The sequence below is a fragment of the Gambusia affinis genome, linkage group LG12, assembly GCF_019740435.1.
Source record: "Gambusia affinis linkage group LG12, SWU_Gaff_1.0, whole genome shotgun sequence".
Classification (NCBI taxonomy): Eukaryota; Metazoa; Chordata; class Actinopteri; order Cyprinodontiformes; family Poeciliidae; genus Gambusia; species Gambusia affinis.
Genome location: NC_057879.1, coordinates 7,485,464 through 7,512,930, shown reverse-complemented (window position 1 = coordinate 7,512,930; position 27,467 = coordinate 7,485,464). Strand labels below are relative to the sequence as shown.

General features: G+C 39.6%; 1 protein-coding gene across 9 annotated transcripts in view; it reads left to right on the top strand.

The window, feature by feature from the left end:
• Positions 1-27,467, top strand: part of carmil3 (capping protein regulator and myosin 1 linker 3) — a 128,754-nt gene that overhangs the window by 43,534 nt on the left and 57,753 nt on the right. For all 9 annotated transcript variants that reach the window (XM_044133283.1, XM_044133284.1, XM_044133280.1 and 6 more), the window contains 10 exons: positions 143-193; positions 2,173-2,232; positions 2,316-2,437; positions 5,650-5,744; positions 6,116-6,186; positions 7,870-7,943; positions 15,402-15,477; positions 19,025-19,113; positions 22,147-22,241; positions 25,363-25,449. In XM_044133283.1, coding sequence (XP_043989218.1) covers positions 143-193; positions 2,173-2,232; positions 2,316-2,437; positions 5,650-5,744; positions 6,116-6,186; positions 7,870-7,943; positions 15,402-15,477; positions 19,025-19,113; positions 22,147-22,241; positions 25,363-25,449 — 820 coding nt within the window. The remainder of the gene's footprint in view (positions 1-142; positions 194-2,172; positions 2,233-2,315; positions 2,438-5,649; positions 5,745-6,115; positions 6,187-7,869; positions 7,944-15,401; positions 15,478-19,024; positions 19,114-22,146; positions 22,242-25,362; positions 25,450-27,467) is intronic.

Sequence of the window (27,467 nt, the reverse complement as noted above, 5' to 3'; positions counted from 1 at the left end):
TTGCGAAGACATTTGGATGAACTGATTCGCTCTCTTTTTGTGCGACGTTTTGTGCCGCGCTATCTTTTTGCTTGCTGTGATTTACATTTTGTGTTCGTCGGTACAGTGACAGAAACAAAAATAAATGTGTTCTCCCCCTCAGGTCCTGGCAACATGGAGACTGTATCTCTTCGCTGTCAAAGTGCCCACCAAGGTAAATGTTTCTCGCTCTCAGTGGAATTTAATGCCTTTTGCTTGCCAGACGTGAGCTCACGCTAATGCAGAGGCAAAACAAAATCCTCGGCAACGAAGGGAGAAGTGATATTTACAACTCTGATGATGGTATGTAATGATACTGACCGTAAAAGTGATATGTGGCCATTGGTATAAGGCAACAGAAAGGTATCTTAAATATTGAAAGCAAAAAACCCAAAAAACTGTAGTATTCTTGAGGCAAGTCAAAGTTTTATTTCCCAATAAAACGGGATGATCTGTATGTGAGCCAGAAACAGACATAAAGAGAATCTTTGTTCCTCTTCCTGGTCCTTGTCCTTGCTTTTGATGTAAATTGTTAATCCAGATAGTTTACGTTTTTCCCCTCAGTATGAAGTCTAAAACTGAAATTAGACATTAGTAAAGCTTCCTATTCTGTGCAGTACCTCAGCTGATCCTAAAGGTTGTTCTTGCGATCTATTGCAGCAACTTCTTCAATTTCAGGGTCATAGGCCCAAGTGCACCAATATTCACTGGCACCAATGACACCTGGACTCTCCACAGCTTCTCTATTTCCTTTTTGAGACCTTAATTTGTTTCTGCTCACTACTCTACTCTTCATTGGGGATCCATGAAGTCTTTGCTTTGCCACTGTCTTTAAAGCAGCTATTATGTGCTGAACAGTTCTTGGGTCATCTTTGCTCTGCCTGAATCTTGACTCACGTATGATGTGACGAACCCAGAGATTTACCTGCTGCAATAATTAGTGCCTTTGTGATGTCCATCAGTCCAGGCCTCTATGGCTATTGGTGCGACTTTTCAACATTGGTTACCTCCCTTACCGTGTTGGTGCCATGTAGAGGCCTCTCTTTTGATGGTGTCGTCTGGTCCTGTTCTTTTTCTCGGGACTTCTGCTGCCTGTTACGTAAATTTTTGGGTGCCATCTTCCTGATGTACTCCTGCTTCTTTGCTGTTGTACCCTGAATATCGACTTTGACACTCATTAGTCCTTCATCTGCTTGGCATACAATCTCAGGATGCCAGAGTTTGGGTAGAACCTTCCATGTCTTCACATCAGTGGCTTGTATCTCCTTTCTTCAGTGGGTTAATTGATGACTGATGAAGCATATGGGTTGATGCATTGGACTCTTTTCCTGTATTTCAGCTGGCTTTTCAGGACCTATCTTACTCAACTTATTACTTGTAGGTTGTGGCAGTCTTCCTTGTGGACTCATCATGGTTGCTATTTTCCTGTGGAATCTGTTGGCCATGAGCAGCAATAAGTCATTGTTTCTAAGGTTAGACACATCAACACAGTTACTTCTGAAGGCTATGGGCCCAAAAGGTTAAATGGCAACCCTCTAAAAAGATCCTTGAGGATCCTGACTGCAGCCCAAACAACCACAAATGAAGAACTTTAAGAACAAATGATCTTGGAAGGTCATGTCTCCTACCATAAAACCAACTTCGCCTTTTTCATTTGATCTGAATCTAATTGTATTCTTGGCTTTGATTTGAATAAAAGCCAATGCGAAATGACTTTATACATAACAGAACTGTATTTGATTTGCACTTGTTTGACTTTTAAAGAGCCTCACAATGACATTTGCTGTAAATTGGCTCTATTTTGAACAGAAATAAATTCTTGATTAATTTGTATTAAAATAAAAGTTGATGTAAAAAGTTATACAAAAAAATAATGAGATGTAAATTTAATCATAGACATTTAAGGTGTGAGACTAGACTTAGTCGAAATTGTTGTGGGTCAATTTGCATTCATTGTTTTCTGGATTCAGCAGGCAGTGACTTCTTGTTGTAACCCCATTTGCATATTTTTTTTAAAACTCCAGGGTCTAATTAATGTTGTAGCAATCCTTAACAGATTGTTTTTTCTTTTCTTTTTTTTTTTTTTTAATTTGCATACATTATGCACATCATTGAAAACCAAAGTGATCGTTTGTTCCCGTTTCCTTTTTTCAGGTGGAAGTCACTTTCAACTTTTTGGAAATCAGAGCAATGAACACCTATCCAGACTACCAGGTCAGAAGCTCACCTGTGTGTGTGAACCATCCACTAAGTGTAACTTGTCACGGGAAAAAAACTGACCTCGTGTTTATATTTAGGTGGTCATCGATACTGACAAGACCACCTACTCGCTACGCCTTCAGACCCAGGACCAGCTGGATCACATGGTCAACCACATCAACTACGCCCTCTCCCGCGTCTTCAACAACTCCATTTATGCGTAAGTATTGAAGGAGAAGAAATAAATTCTTTCGTGTTTTTTTTTGTTGTTGTTTTTTTTTGTCTTCTGAGACGAACAACCCTGGTCTTCGTGTCGACGAGTCGGCATCGTTGCATTGTTTTCTTCTTTAGCCGTCAGATTTGTTTTTATTGGCGCTGTAATTTGCATCAGCTTTATTTCTGCCTCGGTACATGTTAGGACTCGGCACCAGTTGCTGTTTTTGAAGCGGTTCATGTGTAGAAGATAAAATGATGACTTAGCAGCAAACCCTCACTCTACATGCTAGAAGCCATTCTTGAACTGGCCTCTTGTCCTGGATGGACTGTCTTTTGTTTAAGTCCGATTTATTTTAGGATTCTCAGTCTTTGATGTTCCTCGACGTTTTTCCAAACTCAACGGATCTGACTTCGTCCTGCTTGTTGGCCATCCAGTTCCACGCACTTAAATGGCTGTTTTTCATCCGGCTGCTGGCAGATGCTCGATTCCAGTGAGCACATTTAAAGACACTAAAGAGCGGCGAGAACAAAGGGAGAGATGATGATGTGGGTTTGATTGCACAGCCGTGCAACTGATTGGTTCTGCTGCGCCGAAGTGGAAAAACGCAGATGGTGTAAAAATAACTCGCGCCCGATGATGATTGTGGTGATAAGGTAAGGATTAGGGTCGCGCACACCTAATGTGGTCAGGTGTGTGCGCTTTGTTGACAAACAGGATTTGTGAAGCGCGGTGTGTGCTGAATTCAACAGCATGATGTAATTCTTACATAAAAAAAGGAAGCAGATGCAACCAAACATTGTGTGCGTACAGTAAAAGGATTCTTGCTTACTATTTTGATTTATTTTTTATTTTTTGTAAATTTGGTGACATTGTGATCGCAAGCTATAAAGTGTGTTGTTGACATTTTCCACAAAAAGTAGTACATGATTGTGGGAAGGAAGGGGAAATTGATGGCGCTAAGTCTATTCTCAGCAACCACAATGAAAAAATCTATTTATGGAAGATTTAAATTTGTCAGCAAAAATCTCAGAACAAGAAAAAAAAAAAAAATCTCCGTCTGCATCAACTGCTTGTTGTAGCAGGCAAAGTTTGAACCGTTCTTGATTTGACCTTTCAGGTAAGGTAAGGTAATTTTATTTATATAGCACATTTTCAGGCAGTTCCAGGTGACTTACATGAATTAGAAGGAAATACAAGCAAAGCAACAAACCAAAAGACAGATAAAAAGATTAGTGAGGTATAAAACTAAATATAGGTTTGTATAAAGTTAAATATTGGTTCTCTATGTAAAAAAAAAAAAAATAAAAATTATATATTATTCCAGGAGTCCTAAATGGCACCTTACACATGGTGTTGATGAAGCAAATTCAGTATATCACACTGGTACAATCTAAGTTCAGACCTGAATCCATTCTGGGAGTTCTTAGAAAGAATTGATGGCCTCATGAGTTCTCCATCCAAACTGGCAGAGCTTTCGCTATTTTCCACAGAAGAATGAGCAAAGATTTCACTTACCTAGATGTTCGAAGCTAGAAGAGAGGAACCCGAAAAGAACTCCTGCTGCAACTACAGAAAAAGGCGAGTTTAAAGTATTGACTGAAGGGGCGTTGGAACAAACACACACCACACTTTTCAGATTGTAATCTGTTAAAAAAAAATTAAAACCCTTGTATCCTGTTGCTTCACAACTTGGCTCTACAATTTGTTGGTCTACCACACACAATCTCAATACGAGATTTTGAAGATTGAGCAAAATGAAAAAGTTTTAGGCATGTCATGCCTTTGCAAGGCACTGGATGTTAATTTTCTCCAGAATCCAACCTATTGTCATTTGTTCAAAAATAAAAGTCATGTTCTCTCCAGTACAATATGGTGTGTTTGATGTATTCACGTAGTTGGTTTCAAATCCCAGTTCTCATAGATCTCTGCATACTGAGTGTCAGTTTTCAGAAAAGAAACAAAAGTATCAGAAAAGTATTCGCTGTTAGGTTGCCAAACAGCGTCTCGGGAATCAAATTCTCCTTTCTGCTTTTTATTTATTCATGACCAGTGCACAATGTCATAATCAGCTGTGACTTTGTAGAAGCTTTTGATGCATCACAGCTCTGACTTAAGTATCTATAATGAACAAAAATGAGCCTGTTGCAAATGAGCCTCTTCCTCAGAGCAAACAGGGCTCTGTAGTAACCTTAAAAAATATTACAGAATTTAGCCGCGTAGCTTTGTGTAGTTTTGTTAAAATGCTCTCTTTGTGCGCTTGTGGAACTCAGCCAGAAAGGAGAAGTGCATTATAGTTATTATCGCTAATAGCAGAAGCCTGCCCAGCAATAAACGGGTGGGCTGCGCCGAAGCTTGAAAGCCGTCTTGTGCCAGGCCTTTGAGTGCAGCTTTGAAAAGGAAAAAAAATTGGAGTCATTTGCAGATCGTCTGCTCATTTTGTCCGACCTGCAACTAAATCCACAAGTCTTTAATTCGCTGCTCCTGTTGGGAGCGATCTGTGTCAGCTCAGATGCGCCTGAAGCACTGCGGGTGTTTTAGATGGCGCTTTACGAGCCGTTGGATTGATTACCGCTTAACCTGGTTTCAGTGGTTTGTTAACTTGCAATGATTTTTAGTTTTTGTTGTTGGCTTTTTAACTGTTTAACTATTATCACCTTTGAACCGTCGGCCCTGTGTTTAACTGTTTGACAGGATGTGGCAAGGGGATACCTAGTTGGGTCTTTACTGTGAAAAACAGCCGAAAACTTGTGGGAAAATAGTTTGTAGATTGAATTAGTGGCATTAAATCTAATGCCACTAAAAAGCAGATTGAATCCGGGTGAAACGGCTGAAACACTGGCACAAAAAAAAGTGAAAATATTTGTAGGGGGGAAAATACGTCTTCCTGCCATGATAAATAGTTAGATGGATCTGAAGCCAGTGAAACGTTTCGACGTTCCCAGCTATTCATTTCCAGACATGCATTTTTATTTCTGTTCTTTCTTAGAAATCTAACCCTCATCTCTTCCTTTGTTGCAATTACCACATTTCTTCACAGCGACACATGGCAGCAGGACAGTAACCAAGAGAAACAAACATCTGCTTGTTTGTTTGTTTTGTTTGGTTTTTCCACTGCAGGTATTAAACATTAAGTTGCAGCTTAGCTCTACATGACCTGCCTGTAGATTTCTGTGCGGCTGAACCATTTTTATTCTGTTTTCTTCTTTCCTTTTCAGTCCTCCGGTTTGTCGAGCGGAGGGAGACGTGCCTGATGGCAGCCATAAGTTTTCACCCAACTCCGAATCGTCGTTAGAGCCTCCTAAAACCTGTGGTTAGTTCTGCACACACATGCCCACGTAACTGGAGATCCACAATGACTGCAACTGAGACTCCATTTCCCTGCTCTGACAGTTACACCATGAAAAAACCCCCAAAACTTTTCAGGACTTGTCCATAAGTGGGTGAGAAGCCCAAATTATTCTTCTTGCTTTTGCTTGTAATCTTCTTAATCTACACAAAAAGCTCTTTGAAGATCTTCTTGTCGTCTTTCATCTCACCGCGCCGCAGCCTATCTCAGTCTCACACATTCTGACGTTAACTTTAATGCATCTCATCTTTTTTAAGCTTCAGATTCCCATTCAGCCTTTTTTCCATATTGCGCCTCGCCTGTTTGTGATTTGTGGACGCATCTCGTCATTCCAGGCGGTTTTTCTGAGACGTACGCTGCCCTTTGTGACTACAACGGGATCGGCTGCAAAGAAGAAGTCCAGTGGGTGAGAAGGCCATGTTGATGCTATTTTGATTCCTTTTTGGTACGATCAATATTGATGGAATAGATCCACCTCAATGAGTTTGGATATCATCAAAATGTACATGTATTTACGTTATTGGCTAATCGGTGAAATATTGAAACTTGTATAGGTTTGTTAAATTTGAAGGGATGCATTTGATTTTTTTGTTTCTCATAAACTTTAAGTATTATATTTATTTGTGTTGGTCAGTTTAATCTTTCCACACACAAGTCATAGAAAGAAAAAGAGCACAAAATCTTGAAATACAAACAAAAAAGAGACACAACTAGGACAGAAACAGACAGGTAGTATTTAAGTTCCTGTGAATGGCAAGAACACAAAGTGTAGACCGGAAAATAAGCTTATTTTCTAGTGTTGTGTAATATCTTTCACTTTTTAAACACGCAGCATCATCAAAATCAAAACAACGCAGTCTTTCCCATATATTTTTCTCCTGGGAATTCCAGCTGAGTTTGAAGTCAAACTCGTGAAAAAAGAAACAAATAATCATAATCAAATCTTATTGTGTTTGTTGTAAAAAAATAAATAAATAAAAAAAATAGAAAAAAAATGTATTTAAATAATTTGCGAATTTATAAAATAAAAAACAGTTTCAACTTCTCACAACTATTATTCCGCACCTGGATCCCTCTTACTGAATTACCGTTGTATTTAATATTAACTACACAAGGCCAAGGATTTTTTATTTTTATTTTTTTTCCCCACCAGGGGGTCTTTTTGTGGGCTCTAGTGTCCCTTATTCAACAGTAGGCTGACAGGAAAGGGGGAAGGAGAGGGGGGAAGACATGCGGCAAATGTCGTCGGGTCCAGGAATCGAACCCGCGACGGACGCGTCGAGGACTGAGGGCCTCCAAACGTGGGGCGCGCTATCCCCTACGCCACCGGAGCACGCCCCAAGGCCAAGGATTTTTAATGTATTATGTCATGACTACATTTTGTTCAACACAACATCCTCTGCAAGGAGAATAAACAACAAAGGGTCACTACTAGAGAAGCTGGGTGTTCAGAGTGCTGCACCCATGAATATTAATAGAAAGTTGAGTGAAAGGAAAAGATGATAGAAAATGGCGCAGAAGGAACAGTATTAGCCACGTCTGATTTAAGCCTGTCTAAGAATTTTTAGGAGATTTTTCTTCTTACTTTCAATAAACAGAACAGAAAAGAAAAAAAAGCTGACCTGCTGCTTGGTGGTCCAAACTTCTCCCTCTCCTTCGGGTGAAAGTACATTTTGTATTTCATTTGGAAATAAATAATCCAGAGTCTGGGAGGGGTTGAAAAGGAACAAAATCAATGCTGCTTGAGGTCCAGTCCAAGATTTTGAGAACTTCCTGCTTCTCTTGACTGACACCCTTTGCCGAGATGCAGATTTTGTTTTTTGTTTTTTTGTTGTTTTTTTTCACCACGATTTGGCGCCTGCTCACACTGCCAAGTGTACGACTGATTTAATGACCGTGGTAAAATTGTGTTTGATAGGATAGAAAACTGCTCTAGGCACTGAGAATGGAAATGAAAAACTAGAGAGAACACTGCAGAGGAGCTGAGGGAATAATAATAATGAATGCATATGTCTCAATTACCCTGCTTTCAAAACGTTTTTTTTTTTTTTTGTTTGTTTTACTTTTGTTTGCTTCTCTGTCGTTTCAGGACGTTGACACGATCTATCACTCTCAGGACAACCGGGAGTTCAACCTGCTGGACTTCAGCCATCTCGACAGCAGGTGACACACTTCTCCAAACTTTGAAAAACCTCCAGACTCGTTAAAGCTCGCCGGCGTCTGCTGCTTTCAAAGAGCGTCGTTAGGTTGAGCCAAACCTTTCGACTGCGGCGCCACACCGCTCCGGCTCCATCGAGTTTGACACGTTGCACCGAAACCAGGCCAAAGGCATCAATAAATGCAGGTTGTTTACAACTCCACCAAGGGCCGTTTAGTAACCGGAGGAAAATATCAAACACACATTTGACACTTGTCAGTTCTGCTGCAGTCGATATCTGGCTGATGTCTGCGGGTTGCACACATCTGCCTGGTTTTTCCTTCTCTTCTTTTTTTTTTTTTTCCTCTCTTTCCTCTCTGATTCACACATACAGCCATGTCTTTGTCAGTACAGAGACACAGCTGAATGAGTCGGTGTAAAAGTGATTAATCATCAAGGTCATGGACGGTGTGAGATTTGCTAATATTTCTTAACTGCTTCAGAATGTCTCATTTAATCTTGAAAATGAGAAATCCTGACGTCCTTTAAAAAGCCTTTCATCGGTGTGATGCATTACGCGCTTGATCTGAATTAAGAAAACATGCAATGTTTTGAGCAGTAATTGCTTACCACATTAAATGAGGCTTGGAACCAAGTTGTGTGGACGTGGCTGAGTTCGGCTGTTGACTCCACTTAACTTTGAACTGAGAAATTTGCAATTGGAATTTTGCGGATGGCCTGGTTTTTGCAGAAACTGTTCATGAACACAGTTTTCGCAATTTTCACATGTTGTAATCTGAAGAGTGTGGCATGCAAGCCAAATTTTACTGCAGTTACTGCTCCAGGAACTCCTGCGTTGCCTTAACAAGGTTTGCACAACATTTAACCTCAGCAGATTCACACGGCAGATTTTGACGCTGTTTCTTGTGCTGACACCTGTTTTTTTGTTAGTTAGTTTTTTGGGGTTTTTTTGCTACTAATTAAATGCAGCCACACATAATCAAACTTGTGGGTGAACGATTTATGACTCCAAACTGACCCGCATGCCCAGAAAAAGAACGTAGACGTGATAAATGGATCAATTTTTGAAGCAATTGTCGAGCAGTGGGAGCCGACAGTATTGTCAGAGGATCATAAGACGAAGGAAGCGAATAAAAGAAAAGAAGGTACAACTGGTAGTAATGACCTTTTGTGGAGCTTCGGCCGCAACTTCTTTGGACACTTCTGTAGGGATGCGACTTTATCCGTCAGAAATCGGTCGAATGAAACGCGTCAATCGTTGTGACTTCAACCGCTTGGAAAACCATCTGAAACAAATCCGATTTAGTGCCACATTTGGAAGTGGTACAAATCAGAATTTTCTTAAATGAATTATGTTGAATGTGGGAGCAGTATCGTGTATCTGCTTGGTTTGGTTGTGATTCTACTCCAGCGTTGGTCTTTAAAAACACACCCTGCTGCTGTTCGTCCTGTCGGGAAGGTTCATTTGGTCTGATATCCGTCCAGTCGTGTCTTCAGCAGACACTCCCTCTGATTTTGCAAATAGAGAGAACTCGTCTGTTTTTTTGTGTTTTGTTTTGGGTCTTTTTGTTTGAAAGCAGCCATGTGCACCTACTATTCATGTTAATTACTCCCGCATCACTATTTTGTTGTTTTCCATCTCATACTCATGAACATACCATGTCATGCCGGTGCACTTAACCATTCCATATCACCATATCTCTGTGTTGTTGGATATTCTGATGAGGTCAGGTGATCAAAAAAATCTCACAGATAATTTATTTTTATATTACTTTTGAAAGATATACCACAATGTCGTAAAGTAAGTTTATAACAAGCAATCTACTTATAAACTACATATTAAAAAAGTGAACCTCTGAAACCCAAGATTGATACAATTTTTTCTTGCAGCGTTCTCAAACTAGATTCTAGAAGCCAAGATAATATTTGCAGTAGCATACAAGTTGGTACTCTGCACGACTTGCCATTTCTGTTTCTTTTTTTTTTTTTTTGACCTCTTGATATTTAGCTTAAAGGTCAACCACATAGACTCGAACACCAGTTCTATAACCCTGGAAGTAAGCACTCTTCAATATATTATTAATGTTTTACTTTCAGCCGCAGTGTAACCTTTTTGGTTCATACCAATATCAAAGCTGCCGTTTGTCCACATTATTGGATAAGCTTCCCTGAAACATGGTTTAATTTGACCCCAAATGTCTGCAAAGATTTTAAAGTATTTACCAACAATGTTCCCAAATAATCCTCCCATTACAGGCTTATCGTGTGGTTTAAAAAGTGTGATAATTAAAGATAATAACACCAATGTTCCGGCTGTGCCTCAGTAATTTTGGCAGAAATGGCTGAGGGTAAGGATCACGGCATGCCATTTAAAACCCAACTTGAGTTTTCTCGAGCGCCATCGAATAAAGTGGTTCACGTTTTTCTAAAGTCGGGTCACAAACCAAACCGTGACAGGAAACTGCCTAGGATGTCAAATGTAGCTGAGATTTCCGCTATTGTTCTGTGTGAAATCTGTTGGTACGCTAAAATATATTTCATGTGTCCATCTGTTATCTAAACCCTCTCATCCTGGCAGGGGTCGCAGGTGGGTCGGTGTCCACCTCCAGCAGGCTGGGATATTATTTTTTGCTCCAGTATTTTCTGGCTGAACTTCTGTTTTGTGAAACTTCTCCTTTTTTATTTTCCTTTATTCATTTATTTTTTTATTGCGCGTCGTGGCATTTTGAGCAGAAGCATTTCCCAGATGATGCATGGCATCTCGTCAGCTGTCACTTCACATGACAGTGGAGTATTTTTAATCTGTTTTTAAGATCCTGTCTGGGTAAAACATTCAGTGTCAGTCTTTTGTTCAGTCCTTGGCTCCCTTTCTGTCTTGTGCTCTCTTTTGCGTTCTTTTGTAAATTTTTGGTAATCTTGGAACACAGAAAGTGGATGATATGCTTGTCAGAGGCAGAATCAAGGAGTTGCACAGCTGCAACGTGCCATGTGCTCACTTCGCTCCTTTGTTGTTTTTTAATCTCTTGTTCCTTAACTCAAGTTTTTGGGTTAGAGTGTGTATTTTCAAGAATTTTGTTGTTCCTTAAATGATTTGACGGATGATTTTTACTGCTTTTCGCATCCTTATCTTATGTTTTATAAATGTTTTGTTCTGAAAAGTTCTCTTAGGCTCGTTTTATTTTCCATTACATCTGTAGCTGCGTTGCTCCCAGTACCTGAAATGCTTTCACAATGACAAGAATGATTAATTTTTATTCTCTATTTTTCATCATAAGAGTGAAGCCTTGCTAGGATTCTTCTTCTGGTTTTCCTTTTTTTTTTTTTTTTTTTAAAGTTACAATACAAGCACAGCATTCATTGTTTTCAATTGAAGCTGTATGTGGTAAAGCAAAGCAGCATATAACAATAAGAAGAGAAGAAAGGGTTACATGGTTTTCAACATTTCTAACTGATAAAAATCTGAAAAGTGTGGCATTTGTTTCTGGGTTCAGCCCCTCTGAGTTGAATACTTTTAAAGGACGATCTTTGGACATTTGGAAACACAAATGTAGCCGCTATTCTTTAGTTAATAGCTTATGCTTGGTCAAGTTGGCTGGAGTGCAACGCACATTTTTAACACTTGGTACATGCTCTCCAAATAATTTAGGTGGATGTACAAAATAAGTCACATCTGGTGTTCTGGGAGCATTAATATATTTCCATGCAACACTTTTCTACTTTCAATGCAAGACTGTGTTACTGTATATTCTATTAATGCCACTTTACACTTGCATAACTACTTTGTCCCTGGAAAAAAAACTGTAATTTTGTGATTACAAAATACTAAAATTTGGTCTAGAACAGTGGTGTCCAAATCTTTTTGTCATTAGGGACAAAATTGAGTTGAGTGAACTCCAGGACCACTTTCTTTTTTTTAAAATTAAAATTTAAAACAAATTATTTCTAAGGACATTTGGTGTTTTGTTTTTTTTTAAACCTCCTTGATAATATAGTAAATAGATGATATCTTAATTAAGCAAAGTAGTCTAATATTTGTAGAAAATCAATCTTTGTCATTATTGATCCAACATATAAACTGGATTTTGCAGAGTTGCAGTATTAAATAAAAGGTAAATATTTTCCAAAAAATCTTTTAGATTTATTATTTTTATTTATTTTACATTTGGCAACAAATGGGCAGCGCTTGCAGATTTTAGCAAAATGTGATAAATGAAAACAGAAAAATTGTTAATAAAAGAAAATACTTTGTCTTGTTTCTACATTATAAAAAATGTTTAAGAAGATTTTGTTTTTCTGTGAAAACGTTTGGACATCCCTGGTCTAATATGATCAAAATTCTCACCTTGGCTACAAGGTGACACAATTTCAAACTAGGACTACCTTTTTAAACACTGCAGGCCGATAAACGATAAAGGGAGATATGAAAATACGGTTCGGCAATGAGTCATTGCTTGAAACCGCTGCCTGCTTTCGGTTCTTTCTGACATCAGTCCCATTTTCACAAATTAGTTGAGCCGTATCAGTGAAATGAAGATGTCTGCATCAGATATGCTCCGGTAATTTCACAAAAAGCTAAACGTGTCACTGTGCCGCCGCATCAGTGTGTGCCAAACAAGTCCCCATGACAGAGTCGGCAGAGATCACTTCACAGATCCACTCCCGTTCAGCTCCGTGACTGCTGCTGTCGCCTTGGAGACCCATCAGTGGCAGGTCAACTCCAAGCCTCTCCCTCCCCTCCCCCGCCCCGATGCCGGCTCTCCTCTCGCTTTACTCATAACATCAAGGCAGAACTGAAACCGCATCAGGGCCATCTTGGTAGCTTTTTTTCCCACTGAAAATAATGTCTTCCTTCTAAGATGTTACTCCCTTAAGTGAAGCGATGTGTCTTTGGGTTGTCAAAGCAAACTGTTAGGAAATAATCAACTGTCAATTCAAGGCAACCCTTCGCAGGCCCGAGCCTATTTCCGGCACGCCGCTTTTCCTCTCAACCCCTCTTGTCCTGGCACATTTTCACTCCATCCGTCTCTCTCCCGTCTGATCTCGTTTTGCGTTGCCATGAGTGACGGGGAGCTGCTTTTTATTTCCCCGTTGGTTGACGTCCGTCCAAACATTGTCTTTGGTCATTGCTGTTGACTGAAAGGGGACAACTATTTCTGCCTCTCCCATCTCCTCCTGTTATCCTAAATTTACTTTTGACACATTTTTCTCCGTTGAGTCAGTCACGGGCCCTACCTGCCACCATTCTGTCTGGCCTCTCGCAGGATGACAACACATTGCAGAGGCGGCACAGCAATGTGATTTTTCTGTCAAATTTGCATTTGGACGCATTCGAATGTTCTGCTTGCGAAAATGGCGAAGCCTTTCTGTTTCAGGAAAATGTTTTGGCGCCTTCTGACATATCAGTCAGTCGTCTCTCTCTCTTATGCAGGTTTCCAGATTGTCATAGCCCAAGGTTATTTGTTGAACAAAATTTCATCTGGACAACAATGTGTAACCAGTGGCCTAAATTTGTCACCACTGCAGGCAGTGAGTCATGCTTAAACTTCTAGGTTTCTAGGCAGCGTTGAAGCATATGCATGTGTTATCAGATGAGCTTTTCCCAGTGAAACCTGGCGACTGTTTTGTCTCTGCAAATTCAGACCCTTTTAGATGCATTGTCTTGACATTTGCCCAAAGTTTTTATTTTCTTTTTTTTTTTTCGCTCGACAAAGAGAAAACCATGTGAGAACTCACTCTCTTTTTGGTTCGTTGCCATAAAAAGTTGCAAGCACATTCATGCAACAGGGAAACTTTTATTTCAACCAGCCTGAGTGTCTTATCTCCGGAGCAACTTCAGTACTGATCGAAACAGAGTTAAGCCTCTGCTGCACTTCTACTTATCTCGCCCTGTAGGTTGGCGTATCTAAAACGGAAAGAAATTCTGCACATTTTGTGAAACCTCAAGTCAAATTGCATCTTAAGAGTGTGTGAGTATAGTGTTTTAGTATTGGAATAAAAGGTGCAAAATACATTGTCTGATGCTGGTTACATTTTGCTACTTTTTGGGATGGTATCACCTTTTAGTGTTTTTTTTTTTTAATTCTTTTATTTCATTTCCCAAACCGTTGTGTCTGAGTGCCCTCAAATGGGTTAAATTAAAAATATCTGAGAGAATATTTGCTGCACATAGAGAGGGGGACTGCAAAATAATAAAATCCGATGAGTAAAGGGCGATGGGGACTTTCGCTCCTCAACTTTACGCATGATACACGCTTAACAAATATGGCTGTGTGAAGTCAAGGCTTTCAAACCGAACCACTGAGCAGCACTCCCTTAGGTAAGTATCACAGCTTGTCGTCACTTTGTAAAGCTGCCGGAGAGACTTTCACTTCTTGCTCGAGAGCATTTTGTGCATCATTTCCGACCACTGCCTTTTCAGTTCAGTGAGTTTCTGGGCTGTCCTCTATTTATTACACCTCTGAATCTGTCCGTTTTGGAAGGGCTCTGTGTGAGTCATAGATCCCTCTCACTTCTCAAGCTGGTTTAGTTGCATTTGTTTGATTAATTCATAGAAAACAATCTCTGTCGACACTCGCACTGTCAACGTGTACAGTGGAGTCGCCACGCCCCTCGGCTCAGTGAGACGGAGGTCAGTTACATGTCCCGCTGTCGGTATGATTCAGTGCTGATGACGGATCTTGACATGCGCTCCATCTGTTCGGGCACAAACACGGACTCAGCTGTTAGTCACAATGGACTGGTATGACGGTTGCGCTTGGTAATGAAACAGGACCGCAGCCTGTAGCTGATTTTACTTCCAACAGCAGCAGGGAAATCTGAAATTCTGTGCCTACTGGACCCTTCCTGACTAGATTAACCTTTTCTCCCTCTCCATTATTCTTTTATTCTTCCTCCCTATCGCTGCATCTTTCTTCCTTCCTGACTGTGGGCTTCTTCTTCTTTTTCTTTGTGCTTTCCCTGTATATTGGCGACCTGTATGTCAGATGACGTATAGCAGGTGCAGAAGCAGCACGGTTCTAGTTGGACCTCGGAGAATTCGACAACCCTCCCTCTCCGTTCCTTTCCTCCCTCTCAAAGGCGCGAATCTGTGCTCTTGGTAACTGTGTATGGTAGCTGTATTTGAGGTCCGTAGCCTCAAATTCAAAGTGTGGCTTTATTGAATAATCCACTGACCCATCCATCAATCCCCCTCATCTTCCCCTTTTTTTAAAAAATTTTTTCCCCTGCCCCCTCCACGGTGGAGCTGCAGTATCAGTCATCTTTAGGAAAGCTACTCCGCCCAGGGTGTTCTCCCTGTCACAATGACAAACTGCTCTTTTACCAAATGGAGAGCAAAGTAAAAGTTTGGCCCAACATAATGGGAATTTATAGACGGTTGACATAAAATGTTTCTGAGCAGATGGCGTTGGCTAATTTAAACATTTGAATTTTCTATCTAATTTGTGTGTGTTTGTTTCTTCCAGGGACTTGGCAGTGATTGTGGCATCCATTGCCTACAACACCTGGTTCACCAAGCTGTACTGCAAAGACATGCGAATAGTAATGAAAATTATTATTTTTTTCTCCATATATTTATCCATTCCAAACCTGTAATTACTTAGCCTAGACTTATTAGATACTTATCACTGGCATTATTAATAATTTTATCAGCCATTTGAGTTTCAGTTTTCACTATAATTTCTTCCATGAACAAATAAGAAAACAACATACAAATATTTCTAAAAACAAGAATTATGTAAAACAGTTTTAAGTTACTGGAGATTTTCTCTTATCTACACAAGGTCAAAATTTTACACACAGGGTTAAATATGTACATACAGCCCACTAATATTTGGATGGGGGCTTCAATTCAATTTCAAAATCAGCTTTGATATGTCATGTCTATTTGTGTAGCACATTTCAGCAGCAAGGCAGTTTCATCATGAAAACATCATGCAGTCATCAATTATGAAACAAGCAACAAACCTGAGCTCCAGGGAGCTGGTGTAACGACCTTTGAACAGGGCGATGCGCTCCAAAAACATTCCTGGTTTGTGAGAATGCAACCAGCAGTGTTCTGAATCAGCTGCGGCTGTCTGACTTTTTGTTAAGTGAAGACACTGTTGCAATAATCAGTGCGATTAAAGAGAAACATTTTGATGAGTATCTCTAGATCTTGCTGTAACATTCGTCTTCTAAGCCTGGAAATGTTCTTCAGGTGACGGAAGGCCGACTTTGTTGTTGTCTTTATGTGGCTCTGAAAGTTCAGGTCTGAGTCCGTCACCACACCCAGATTCTGGGCCTGATCGCTCGTTTCTAGCTGCAGTAGCTACGCTCTCGTTCTGGATCGTTCCTCTTTAGGCCCAAAGATAATAACTTCAGTTTTGTTTCTGTTCAGTTGGAGAAAGTTAAGGTAGTCCTTGTACTTTGTTATTTCATCCATCTTATCTAATACAACGGTTTTACTGTTTTGTCCAAACAGAGCTTTTCCATGATGTTACCACCATAATGCTGGACAGTAAGAGTTTGTTTAAAAGCCTGATTAAAACTTCACACATTTTTCTTGCCATTGTAGCCAAACAGCTCAACTACTGTCTTGTTTGGCCAGCTTTTCTCCAGAAGGCATCTGTATTGTACGAGTGGGTCAATGAAAATTTCATTTGAGCTTGTACGTGTCAATTATAGAGTAGCGCCTTCTTTCTTTCTGCACAAACTCTCAGAGTTCACTCTGAACAGTGGCACTGGCGTTTTGGCAGCTTTCTGGTTAAACATTCACAGTTCCTTTCATCTGAAGGTGATAGATTGGATCTAATGGCTGAAACTGGGGCACTGTAGGTAGATCCAACATAATCACAATCGCACATTAAAACTGGTTTTGGAATTATTTAAGCAGGTTGAAACTCGGCCCAACTCTAGTCCGATCAAAAGTTTGTGGGTTAGCGTTAAAAGGCAGGTCTTTGTTAAGAAACCAGACAATTTAAATTTGTTTTCCAGTTTTGCCAAGAAAAGTGACGAACTATCCGGCAAGAAACATGTCGGTTCTGACAAAAAGTGTATGATCAAAGTAAAGTTTCTAAGGATTATTTAACCAAAAATAACTGGGTTGCTTAAGAGCAGTGGACACATCATGGCTCTCTGTATGGCAATCCAACCAGCCATTTTTGGTTAGTCTGTTGCCAGGAGACTGCATTGTGTCAAATACAAACTTTGGTGCAGATGGGTAAATAATGTTGGTATTTCTGCGAAATAGGGCCTGGCATGTTAGTTTAAGCAAGATAAAATCTTGATGCCTACAAAGACATTTTGGACAATTTCATGCTTTTAACTTTGTGGAAACAGTTTGGAGAAACCTAGAGCATAAAAGAAAGTCCATGAATACGTGAATGATTAGGTTTGGGGTGGAAGAACTGGACTGGTCTGCAAATACATGACCTCACAAAACATATTTTGTGTGAATTAGAGTTGAGACTGTGAGCCAGTCCTTCATGTCCAACATCAGTGTTTGACCTCACTTTTGCAATTCTGGAAGAATAGTGAAAAATTCCCATAAACTCCTTCTTCAACCTTGTGGAGAGCCTTTCTAGAAAAGCTTAAACTGGTGTTAGACATTGTATTTACTGCTATGGATAATATTTGTTGATATGTGGCATAATTGCATAAATTACGTATGGATTAGGGAAATTTTTACAATAAATTAAAACTTGTGTGCTCAATTCTTGTCTTTAGAAATCCCATTCAGTATAATCTTTTCATACTGATAAAGAATCTCTTCAATTACACACAAAAAAAGAAACTACATTAAAAACCTTCTTACTCAGGGCTGCATGTAAGCTTTTGATCTGAATTGATTTTTCTCCTCCAGCCAATGTTTTATTGCCTTGTGGGTGACTCATATCAAAATGTTTGCATAAGAACATGAATTATGTGTCATTGATGCTGTCCTAGTTAATACACACACCAACCTGAGCCCCTCATTAAAATCTTTTTACACTCTTATTGCACCTGATACTTAAAGTCGAAGCCATCGCTGCGTTTCGTAGCTGTGATTTACACATCAAAGTTGAGGCACTGCATTGAGCTATTTTTAGTAGGGAGCTGAAAAATCAAAATTTTTCCTCCTTTGTGGAGATTTTTTTATGTAACTGTTTTGCAGTAAGCGAAGCTGTACCGTGTATCAGGTTAGAAAATGCATTCAGGCACGACGGTTGATTATTAAGACCATTCAAGGAAGGAAGATTCAATTTGAAAGCAAAGGCTGAAGAGGACAGTGCTGCGCGTTCCAGCTGACTCACTAAGTCCTCATTAATTATTTAGAGTGCTCATAGTTTTGGGTTCATACTGACAGTAACTTTAATTTCATACGTTTACCATAAAGCCTGAACTGATTAGATCAGGGGTGCCCAAAGTGGGTCCTCGAGGGCCGGCATCCAGCATGGTTTAGTTCTCTTCTTGGTTTAACGCACCTGGATCCAATGATGGCTCTTTAGAAGGCCTAAGAAGAACATCGACTTGCTGTAAAGGTTGTTACTACCAGCAGGGAGAGAACTAAAACATGCAGGATGACGGTCCTCGAGGACCCACTTTGGACACCCCTGGATTAGACGACCAAAACTCTGATTTTGAGTCAGTTTCTTGTTCTTTAACTGCTCCTCTGGAATTGACATTATTAACTCTGTAAAACTATCTAAATTGCTTTAACGAAATAACTCAAATAGTTTTTTGATTTTTTTGTAAAGTTTTGGTAAAGATGAAATGCACTTTGATTTTGCTACATATTAATTTCTGCTGTAATTCTCCATATATTGGTGCTTGACGTATCTCACTTTCAACTCTTTCGGCTGTGAGAAATACTTTTCTGAAATGAATAAAAAGCTTTAGTCGTCTGAAACATTAGATTAAAAATAAGTTCAAAGGGGATGCAAACGCAATTAGTTTTTAACTTTTCAGATTTTATTATTCCTTTAGTGAAAGTACATTATGGAGATAAATCACTACCCTCACCCTAGTTTCTGTATGTGCATCAAGGCCGACTAGTTTTTTTTGTTGTTTTTTTTTTGCCCTCACCAGAAAACCTCAGCCACAGATTTTGCTTTGCATTTTTCAACAGGGGTCAGAGGTGGTGGACCAGATTCTGCACACGGTCAGCAAGTCCAACAGTCTGGAGGAGCTCACGCTGGAGAACGCTGGACTTAAAGCGTAGGTTTCCACTTCCCTGAAAAATGACCAGCTTACCCTGTCACCTCTTTTCGCTGAATCCAATTTAATCTCTTCTATTTTCTCTTGCACCTTTACCTCTAAAACACTCCTTCATCGCTCTTATTTCCCCCCTGTTCTTTTACTCAAGCCTTTCTCTCTTTCCTCTTTTATCCCCCCTTGTCTTACCTCACTCTCCTCCTTTTCTTTGATGGCCTGACCTTTCCAGTCTAGTCTCTTCTCCCTTTTCCCCGTCGCTCACCTCCGTTCAGCCTCGGTCTTTCATCCAGAAAAGCTCCGGTAAAGCCTCCCTTCTGCCTTTTGATGGCGAACGCGGTGTTTATCTGCTGAAATTACTGAGAAATCGCGAGCAATAGCTGGCAGGACCGTCCACCTGCGGGGCAATGCTGCTAAGACTTAGCAGGGCATTTTTCTTATTTAGCATTAATTGAGATGAATTTGCTGCCTCGGGGAGAAATAATTTACAGCCTCATAAAGGTGCAGGATTTTATATTTTCATGGTAGTGACGCTCTTCGAGTGGGAAAAGCAACCGGCTTTGCAGTAGAAGTGCATCAGAAAACACTCTTGCCTTCAAAGAACAACAGCAACAACAACAAAAATATATTTTCAATTGAATAGTGAAATTATGTGTTGCATATAAAGCATCCTGAATTTAAGTCTTATTTTAATTTGGGAGCTGAAAGGGTTATTAAATAAGAAATGCAATACAAGTACTGCTCATCATTTATTTTTATCTTTTCTTTTTTTTTTTATCTTAGACAGGTTAAACCTTTGCTTTAGCAAAAATAAACCCAATTATGTTGCCTCAGTCATGCCATATCAACAATAAGCAAAACTGAATAGGTGTTCCAAATGACACCAGTGCATTTCCTTCCACATTTTCTTTTAAAAATGCTTGAAGATTTAGGGTTGCTGTGAGTCACTGGATGAATATTTGGTGGCACAACCCCATGTTTCTGAGAACCGCTTCATATCTGTGTTGCGTGGAGACGACTGACTTCTGGCACCTTTGATTGGGCCACATTCCACAGTTCCTCCATTTCTGAGATTATTCTCAGAAGCAGCATGTGTGAAGTCATTCCTACTAGTTTTCTATTGGATTAAGGTCTGGGTATTGGGCTGGCCACTCCATAACATTAAACTTGTTGGTTTGAACCCAAGTTGCTGCTGGTCAGTTTGAGGCCATTTTCTTGTTGTCTCGCCCTTTTCAAAAGCATTTTGCAAACATGATTTCTTCTTGATGTATTCAATCTGATCTCCAATCCACAAAATGCAATAAATAGGCTCAACAACACTGTATGAAAAACATCCCTATAGCTCACAGGGGTCAAACTCCAGTCCTCCAGTCGCTGTCCTGCAGTTTTTAGATGTGCCACAGGTACAAAACACTGGAATGAAATGGCTTAATGACCTCCTCCTTGTGTAGATCAGTTCTCCAGACCCTTAATGACCTAATTATTCTATTCAGGTGTGGTGCAGCAGAGGCACATCTAAAAGTTGCAGGACTGCGGCCCTTGAGGACTGGAGTTTGACACCCCTGCAGTATATCTAGTTGCTGCTTGCAGGTTGTCTCTAAAACCCAGAATGAATTTTCATCAGCATAGACAGACCGTCTGCACAGTGTAGCATGAGATTAAATAAAACCATGCAGCCATATTTGCAAAGCGCTTCAATACATTCCATTTCAATGGCAGTGATGCCTACATGTGTTATGAATGGTCCACACAAGTGGTGTTAAATTTTTTTGACAGATCAAGTACCCACCTAAAAATATCTAATTACCTACATCAGACCAAATGTTCGGATGCAAGTTCAAACAGATTCCTGAAGATAATGCTTAATATGTTCACTTTACCATAAGATAAATTATTACATAAATAATCATGTGTCAGAACACATTATATCTTTCTTGCTTTGCTCTTTTTTTCTTTGTCAACGCAACGTCCTCTGGCTTAAACAACAGCATTGCAAAGATAAATATGCAAACTATTGCTCTCAGGTTGTGCAAATTTTCTCAAACCTAAAACAAAGCCCCTTTTTGTCAACAGTGACGCAGCGAAGGTCTGGCAACATTTATGCTTACCTAAAGGTGAACTGAGGACATTATGCTTAGCAATGACAGAAAAGAGTGCAGTGACACAGAAAGCGCATCCCGAAACTCAACAAATTTACGCCGGATTTCAAGGCATAGTGAAAAGGAATTGGAAGTTGCTTCCGAACTTGTGGGGTTGGCAATGTAGGCTACAGATCGCACATCTTGTGGCATCTTGATGCTTAAATTTATGTGGTGGCAAAATTAGTATAATAGACTCTTGAATGGATGACACAAAATATTGCTTGTAGGAGTTTTTATACATTTTATTTTATTATTTCAAATTGCCTGGAAGGTTTTTTAAAGCCTGTATTGTATAATTGATTTGTTATGGCACTTGGGGATAAACGATCTATACAAAAGTGTTGGCAAACAACAGCCACGGACGAGCATTAGTATTCATTCCGAGTTCAGTCTTTGGCCAGCAGACAAATATAAATTCCAGTGCCGTCTGTCCTTTAAGCTCTGTGAGAAATGTTTGATCCTTCGATTGCCGTGCTTTCACCGTTTGAAAGTGTCAACCCAATTCCCATTTTTGGCTCATTCTAAGTTTGTTTGTATTTATCGAAGTTATTGAAACCGGAACTATATGGGGACAGTAATCCCTCCGCAGGTGGGTCAATACGAGAAATGCAAACGACAAAAGCGGGAAGTGTTTCGACGGATACTTGTTTGAGGAGAAATGTTTAAAATAACAGAGTTGACAGCCATGCTCATCCTTTCTGTGTCTTAGACGAGATAGATTTTTAGACGAGAAAAAAGTGCCAGTGTTAAAACCGCTTTATTACAATGGTTGGACCTTGTGGATGTGTGAAAAAAAAAAAGTAACCTCAGAAGTTCAGCTTAATTCAGTTGCTGAAAGCAGGAGGGAACCTACTGTTTCCCAGGGAATTCAATTTCCTGTTTCTCCTGTTCTCTCCAGGGATTTTCCACAGAAGATGGCGTCGGCTTTATCAGAGAACCCAGCCTCCGTGATTCACTCCCTCAATCTGGCTCATAACACACTTGACAACCAAGGTAGCGACTCAGTGAACTCATTCTCCCTCCCACTGACTCCTCTCTGAGGGCACATCCTATTGTTCTTTGGCTATTACTTGAGCAGAGCTTTTGTTTGCTTTCAAAGAACCCTGAATCAGTCACTGTCCTTGCAGCTCCCTCACTCTCGGCGTTCCTCCCTTCCACCTTTCATTGTGTTTGATTATCTTTGCCTCTCATGATAAAAGGCTCTTTCTTTTTCTCTTTGTCGCCACAACTGAAACTTTTTTGTTTCTTTTTGCATGTAGAAATAAATTGCTATCTTATGGCGCATGCACAGGGGATGAACACAAAGAGGTGGGACATGATCCTATTCAGATTATTATTATTATTTATTTTTACCACGACACTGTGAGCATCACCAAAAAATACAACTTCTTAAATAAAAGCATAAACAAGGTCGTAGCACACTTTTAAAATATGTTAATGTGCTTCTGCCATTTTACCAGCATGTATAAAGCCCAACTGATATTTAATAATTAGGCACCAGGCGATTATGACATTCTAATTCTATGACAGTCTCGAGTAAAAATACCACTAAAAGATGGTGTTAACAAGAACATTTAAAACAAAAATGCATGACATAGTTTTATAACAATACTACATAGTTACTATTAAAGTTATAGTCAATCAAGTTTATTTGTATAGCAGATTTCAGCAACAAGGCAGTTCAAAGTTCTTTACATAATAAAACCACTAAAATAAACAGTCATAAAAACAACAACGTCATCAATTAAACCAGGACATTCTGTCGAGTGCCATCAACATAATCATCAATGCCCTTTGAATATGTTGGTCAGTGTTCCGTTTAGTGTGATTCAAAAGGAGCAGGCTGGGGGTTTAGGCTTGATTTAAAGGAACTCGGTGTTTCAGCTCTTCTGCAGTTTTCTGGAAGTTTGTTCCAGATTTTGTTCCCGAAGCTCAATGCCGTGTCTTCGTGTTTGGTTCTGGTTCTGGGGATGCAGAGCAATTTCTTATATTTATACATTTATTAACCCTGACACAACTTTAAAATTACCCTCATATTTTATAAACTCCGATCTGCCTAATAACAGTGTTTATTTTAGCTGACATTTTAAAATCAGAGGTCAAACTGAAAATGTAATAAAATTTGAAGTCAGGCCTCTAATAGTTTTTTGTGTAATTGTTCTTATAGCAATCCCTTATTGTGAAAACACAGTTTATTTCTCTAGCATAAAACTAAAACGAACACATATCTAAAACACTGAGGATTGTTGACAGTGTTTTGAAGGATGCTCGCTGTTTTTTTTAAACGCATTAATTTCTTTGGACATATTCAAAAACACCAGTCTGCACCCTACACTTATTAAGGTTTTATCTCATAGATGCGCCATGTTTCACCTATAAACAAGTAAACGTGCACGTGTAGATAATATCATTACTGTAACCAGCGTTAAGCAGGAAATCAAGCAGGAAGTAAGGGGTGAGTGGACACAGCTGCATGAGCGAGAAAAATCAGCGCTTTAGCTGTTTTGTGCTCTAAGCTAGCTAGAGCTAGCAGCGCTAACAAACCATTTTCTGATTTGTTAAGCTAGCATGTTAATAGGCCCAGGATAAAAATAAAGAAAAAAAATGCCTACAAATGATAAAAGCAGAACACCGGCTTTGTAATGAAGCCTAGGCGTAAATTCAAGCTGGAAGACTCTTTTAGCCCCACCTGCATCACCCAGCCGGAGCTTCTGGCTCATCACCGTTGATTGCTCAACGCCGGTCCAAGACTCGTCACGTCCAATCACCGTCCAAGCCCCAGCTGATAAGGACCGCCATCCATGGTGTCGGGCGCTTTCCAGCAGAGCTCAACCCACCTCCACCCCTTCACCTCCACTCGCTCAGCATCAGGCCACATCCTTCATCGCCTCCACCACCAGTGCCGGGTCCCGGGGGGATGACGTTCCTCTCAGCATATGGAATGCTCATCCAAGCCCATCGCAAAGTTTGCGATGATCAATGTCCTTAGCCGGGGCCCAGGCGCCAAAGATTTAAATCATATTGTCATTAAACTTTTCTAATGGTTACCCTTCGTCTGTCTGAGTCTCTACAGATTGAAATGTTGTCGTCGTTTGACTCTGGTTTAATTGACTCGATAGCAACGCTAGCGCATCTGACCAATCGTTGCTTTCATGACTCTCCTCGTAATGTTGTTTTGTTTAAATGAATTTTGGGAGCCTCTGCCTCGCGTGACCCTGTGATCTCGCTTCCTCCGCGGATCCTCAACCCATTCTAATCCCTCCCCTACAAGGAGACACCGTTGTGCTTCGTGTAAGCCAGAGCCAGGCTTTCACACGCACGCTACCGTCCCTCATTAGCTAATTTATGTCCCCACCCCTAAACCCTCCCTCCGTCTGACACTTGTCACTTCCACTTGCCTCAGTGGATTCCTTGCGCTCACACACGTACCAGCCCCCTTGTGTGTTGCCGTGTGTTTCTGAGTATTGACAGTGTGCAGGCCTTGTTATTGTGATTACAAATGCAACACAGCAGCAGCCACTAAATAAGATGTATGATCACAAAAAAAGCTAAGGATCACACAGGGACCCTGAGCATAAAAATAAAGAGATTTTTAATAAGGAAGAGGCTTTTATGTGTCCATCATGATTGCTGTAGATTAAGAAAAAAAAAAAATCAATTGAAACTGTGTTACGTAATTTGGCTTAGCACATGGTCTGCGTCTGGCTTCATCCACTGCATGCAGAGAAAAACAGAGATAAAAGGAATTTGGCACCCGCTTTTATGCATGTTTATTTTATTTGATGATTTAAAACATAAATGCACATTTCTCTTTGAAAAATATCTCTTTAGCTGACAATTTTGATAAGTCTTAAGTTTTTTGGTGCTACCTTGATTATTTTGCCGGATACATAATTCAACTTTATTACATTTTTAAATGATTTACGTTTTTCAACACACACTAATTGGCATGCCTTTCTTTTTTTTTCCCTGTGTTTGAAGTGTTTAAGATGCAAGCAGATATTTAAATTGAATATGTTCGGCTTCTCTCTGTGTATTATTAGCCATAATTTTTATTAAATGGAGGCCATTTCTCATCTTTTCTCTTTCCCCTCCCCTCCCTGTCTTCATCCAGGAGTCTCCAACCTAATTCAACAAGTCTGCCGGCTCAACAAAGGTCTACGACTCCTAAATCTCTCCAAGACCTCTCTCTCCTCCAAGGGTAGGCAGAGCAAGGCCTCGAGCCTGACCTTGTTCACTGGGACGTCGCTGAGCTCTCTTAGACGTAATGAGACTTGGCACAAAGTTGAGGGTGGAAAAAAAGGTCCACTGATCCACAGCAATGCCTCAAATACTTTTGGTTTGCCCCTTTTTCGCACAGATTAACAGACCCGTTTACATATGACTTCTCTACAAAATGATATTGGGGTCAGAATTATAAGCAGTGTTCTTTATTTATTTATTTTATTTGATGCCAGATGCGATTGTAGGCAGTGCCCCAGTTGCTTTTATCCTCAACAAAACGACCATCCTCGAACAAAATCGTTGATTCAAAAGGATTATATGTGCGCAAAAGCAAATTCACGTATATTCTTGTTAATAGCCCTCTTTTTTTAGATTGCTATATTTCAAGCCATTTTTAAAATCTTCCATAGCATTTGTAGGTATATTAATTTGACATTTATTATTTTCCAAAGAAATATGCAAAGGATTAAAAATAGTGCACCTTTTTTTTAACGTCATTTACAGTTAAACGAGGGTTTAAACAGCATTATAACATAGATATGTTTCTATTTCTGTCTAATAAATAAGGTAATAAGGGTAAAGTACTTATATATACAGTATAGACAAATTATATTTAATTATATATAGTGTTTACTCCATCTTTTTAACTTTCAAATGTCTCCGCTAATTGTAATATTACTCAAGCAAAAGTTAGAAGCATGGTGTAATAAAATTATTCCTAAAAGTACTTTTGTTTTTATTTATTCATTTATTTTCAAAAGGTTACTCGACTAAATGTAAGTTATTAGCTCTCATCCACCTCTGCGTAGATAATTTTTCAATGTAATATGTATATCTACATTACGTGTTGCAACTGACACTAAGCACCTAATAAATAAAACAAGACAAAACAAAAAAGTTCATATTCCTTTATTCATTAAAATTTTTGCAATTTGCATTAATAAAAATGAAAATATTTGCCACATCTTTTCAAATTATAAACGCAGCCTAAAGGGAGAGAGGGTGTAGAAAAACAACAGATGGCGATTCAATAACTTTTAGAAGTTTAATCGGTAGCAATGACTTAAATGAATTTTCCTTTCATCAACCTTTCATTCATCCCAAAGGAGGAATTTTTCAACCTTATCTGTGAGTTAAGTTATAGAGAGTTTAAATTCTGACACACTGTGAGTCAGGCCGGCTTCATGGTTAAAAAGACAAGTTTGAGAGAAAAAAAAATTCAATTGACATCTGGATGTGTCATACCAAGAAAGAACAAAAATGAGACCCCCTACTGGGCTTATACATTTTGCTAAAGTCTTAGTATTGCTTCAAGGTGCCAGGAAGTTTTTTTTGTTTGTTTTGTTTTGTTTTTTGTTTTTTACAATTCTTCCAACGCATTTCTGTCACGTAGCACCTTTTGTCTTCTTTCCTTAGTTCTGTCTATCAGTAGATAAAGGTTTTTGTGTGATGTGTGCAGAGGTGTAGGTGTAATCTTCGATTCTTAAAAGCTTTTTGATTCTTTGTCATGTGGACTGCCGGCCTTATTTGATTGGGCACAAAGCATTTTAGACGATGTCTGCTCTGTGTACGGTATTATCCTGAAGAGCAACGTTTAAACGCGGCTGACGTCAAAGCCAAAGATGTGTTGTGTCCAAGAGGAGACAGACATTTCTGTTAAATCGCACAACATCTCAATAGGGAGAAGGCACTAAACTGGACACCATGCTTCTCTCTCTCTCTCTTTTTTTTTAAGAGTCAATTTGTTGTAGATTTGCTGTGGTTTAAGACAGCTGTCTTGTTGCATGAGTCAAATTAAGTGCTATCTAATTGATTTATTTTTGACCATAAAGACTGACGCCCTTATTTGTGCCATAGATTCAACTAGGGTGTCGGAAACATTGGTCAGACATGTTGGTCTACATCGACACACTGCTAACTGTTTGGCTGGACACCCATGACAAGAATTACCCCTTCCTCTACTGCTCTTGTAACTGCGGAGGCTAATGATGGATA